This window comes from Palaemon carinicauda, unplaced genomic scaffold (assembly GCF_036898095.1).
Source record: "Palaemon carinicauda isolate YSFRI2023 unplaced genomic scaffold, ASM3689809v2 scaffold1841, whole genome shotgun sequence".
In the NCBI taxonomy this organism is placed as follows: domain Eukaryota; kingdom Metazoa; phylum Arthropoda; class Malacostraca; order Decapoda; family Palaemonidae; genus Palaemon; species Palaemon carinicauda.
The window spans coordinates 15001-17500 of NW_027169416.1; the positions used below are offsets into that span (position 1 = coordinate 15001).

Sequence of the window (2500 nt, forward strand, 5' to 3'; positions counted from 1 at the left end):
TCAATCGCCATTTTTCACGGGTACTACCCTTGCTGTGTGCATGGAGGACCCTCTTTATGATCTCATTATAGGTAACATCCCTGGAGCAACAAGGTTGGAGGAACCCACTTCCGGTGCCGTATTAACGAGAGCTGGGGCAAAGACATCTAAATCTGCATTCCAAAAGCTGAAAACGTCAGACTCTAAGATTTCTTGGGACATGGATTCAAAGGAAATTCAGAAAGAGCAAGAAGAGGATCCAAGCTTAAGATCTCTGCGAGATGATGCAAGAACTGGTAAAGCTATTACTAGAGATGGAAAAGGTAAGGCAGTTTTGGAGAGAGGATTATTGTTCAGAATATATTCAGACAGAGGTATTGAACACAAGCAACTAGTATTACCATTTAAGCTTCGAGAGGGTGTGATGAGCATGGCACATGAAGGAATACTTGGAGGTCATTTGGGTGCTGAGAAGACCTTAGGTAGAATAAGGCAAGAGTTTTACTGGCCAGGTATTGGGGCAGCAGTAAAGAGATTCTGTCAGTCGTGTGACATTTGTCAGAAAACTTATCCTAAAGGAAAAGTTGGAAAGGTACCTTTGGGAGAGGTACCGCTCATTGACACTCCTTTTAAACGTGTTGCTGTTGACTTGATAGGACCTATTTTGCCAAGAAGTAGTTCTGGTAACAAATATATCCTGACCATGGTTGATTATGCAACCAGATACCCTGAAGCATTAGCCTTACCATCTATCGAAACTGAGCGTGTAGCTGATGCCTTGTTGAGTTTCTTTTCCAGAGTTGGGATTCCTGAAGAAATGGTGACTGATAGAGGCAGTCAATTTACATCGCAGATGATGGACGAAGTTAGGGGTCTTTTGTCAATCAAGCATCTTCCTACAACCCCTTATCATGCGATGGCGAATGGGCTAGTTGAAAAGTTCAACGGGACGTTGAAATCTATGATTAAAAAGATGTGTGCTGAACAACCTACTACTTGGGATAGATACCTGCCGGCAGTTCTCTTTGCATACCGAGAATCTCCACAAGCAAGCATGGGGTTTTCCCCTTTTGAATTATTATACGGGCGAACGGTGCGTGGCCCTTTAGCTATTCTGAGAGATTTGTGGGATAAGGAGAGAAATGAGGAAGAGGTAAGAACTACTTACGATTATGTATTCAACCTTCGAGAAAAATTAGAAGAAACTTGTAAGTTGGCCCAAGAGGAATTGAGGAAGTCGCAAGGTAAATATAAATTCTTTTATGATAAAAAGGCTAAAAATAGAACATTTAAAATTGGCAGTGAAGTTCTCTTACTATTACCCAAGGCTAATAATAAATTGTTACTTCAGTGGAAGGGTCCTTTTCCTGTTGTTGGTGTGAGGGGGAAGATGGATTATGAAATTCAAATAAATGGGAAAAGGAAACTTTATCATGCTAACTTGCTTAAAGCTTACATTCCTAGGAATAAAACTTCTGTAGAAGTTCGAGAAAGTGGAGGTACAATTGCAGTGGTCGAGGAGGATCCACAGGAAGATTTCTCACCCCTACTAGTGCCTGATATTGGACCTTCACCTACTTGGGAACAAGCCAATCTGAATAAGGAATTGCAGGAAAATCAAAAGCAGAATCTGGAAGCTCTCCTTAGCCGCTACAGAGAGGTAATGTCGGACATTCCCGGGCGCACTCACGTGATCAAACACCAAATCAGGTTGGTAAGAGAAGAAATTGTTAAAGTAAAACCCTACAAAATTCCCTATGCTTTACGCAGAGATGTGAATTCAGAAATAGAATCTATGAAAGTTTTGGATATTATTGAGCCTTCAAGTTCTCCATATTCAGCCCCTATGGTAGTAGTTTCGAAACCTGATAACTCAAAGCGAATTTGTCTAGATTTTAGAAGGTTGAACGCCTTAACTATTTTTGATAGTGAGCCTATGTGTGACCCTGAGCAGATATTTGCCAGCTTAACTGGAAGTATATATTTCTCTAAGATGGATTTATCCCGCGGATATTGGCAAATTCCTTTGGATGAGGATAGTAAACAGTATACTGCATTTCAAACAGATTTAGGACTGTACCAGTTTAAAGTGCTTCCATTTGGACTTGTGAATGCCCCAGCCACTTTCAATAAGATGATGAGAAGTTTATTTGCAGGTTTAGAGGGTGTGAGTTTTTTTCTAGATGATTTGATAATTCATTCAAAAACTTGGGAAGAGCATTTGTATCTTTTGGAAGAAGTTTTGAGTAGACTAAAAAAATCTGGACTAACTGCTAAACCTACTAAATGTTTCTTTGGCATGTATTCAATTGAATATTTGGGACACTTTGTAGGCGGTAATAAAATGTGGCCTATTAAAGACAAAGTGGAGAAAATCGTTGGTGCAAAACATCCGAGGACCAAGAAGGAATTGCGTTCATTTTTGGGATTATGCGGTTATTATCGCAAATTCATTCCAAATTACTCTACCATCGCGTCCTGTCTTACAGATCTTACCAAGAAAAATCAGCCTAATAACCTT

At 40.0% G+C, this 2500-nt stretch overlaps 1 protein-coding gene across 1 annotated transcript in view; it reads left to right on the forward strand.

The window, feature by feature from the left end:
- The window catches only part of LOC137635849 (uncharacterized), a 5313-nt gene that overhangs the window by 2142 nt on the left and 671 nt on the right, over positions 1 to 2500 (forward strand). The window contains exon 2 of the mRNA XM_068368288.1: positions 72 to 2500. This exon is cut by the window's right edge and continues 671 nt beyond it. Coding sequence (XP_068224389.1) covers positions 72 to 2500 — 2429 coding nt within the window. The remainder of the gene's footprint in view (positions 1 to 71) is intronic.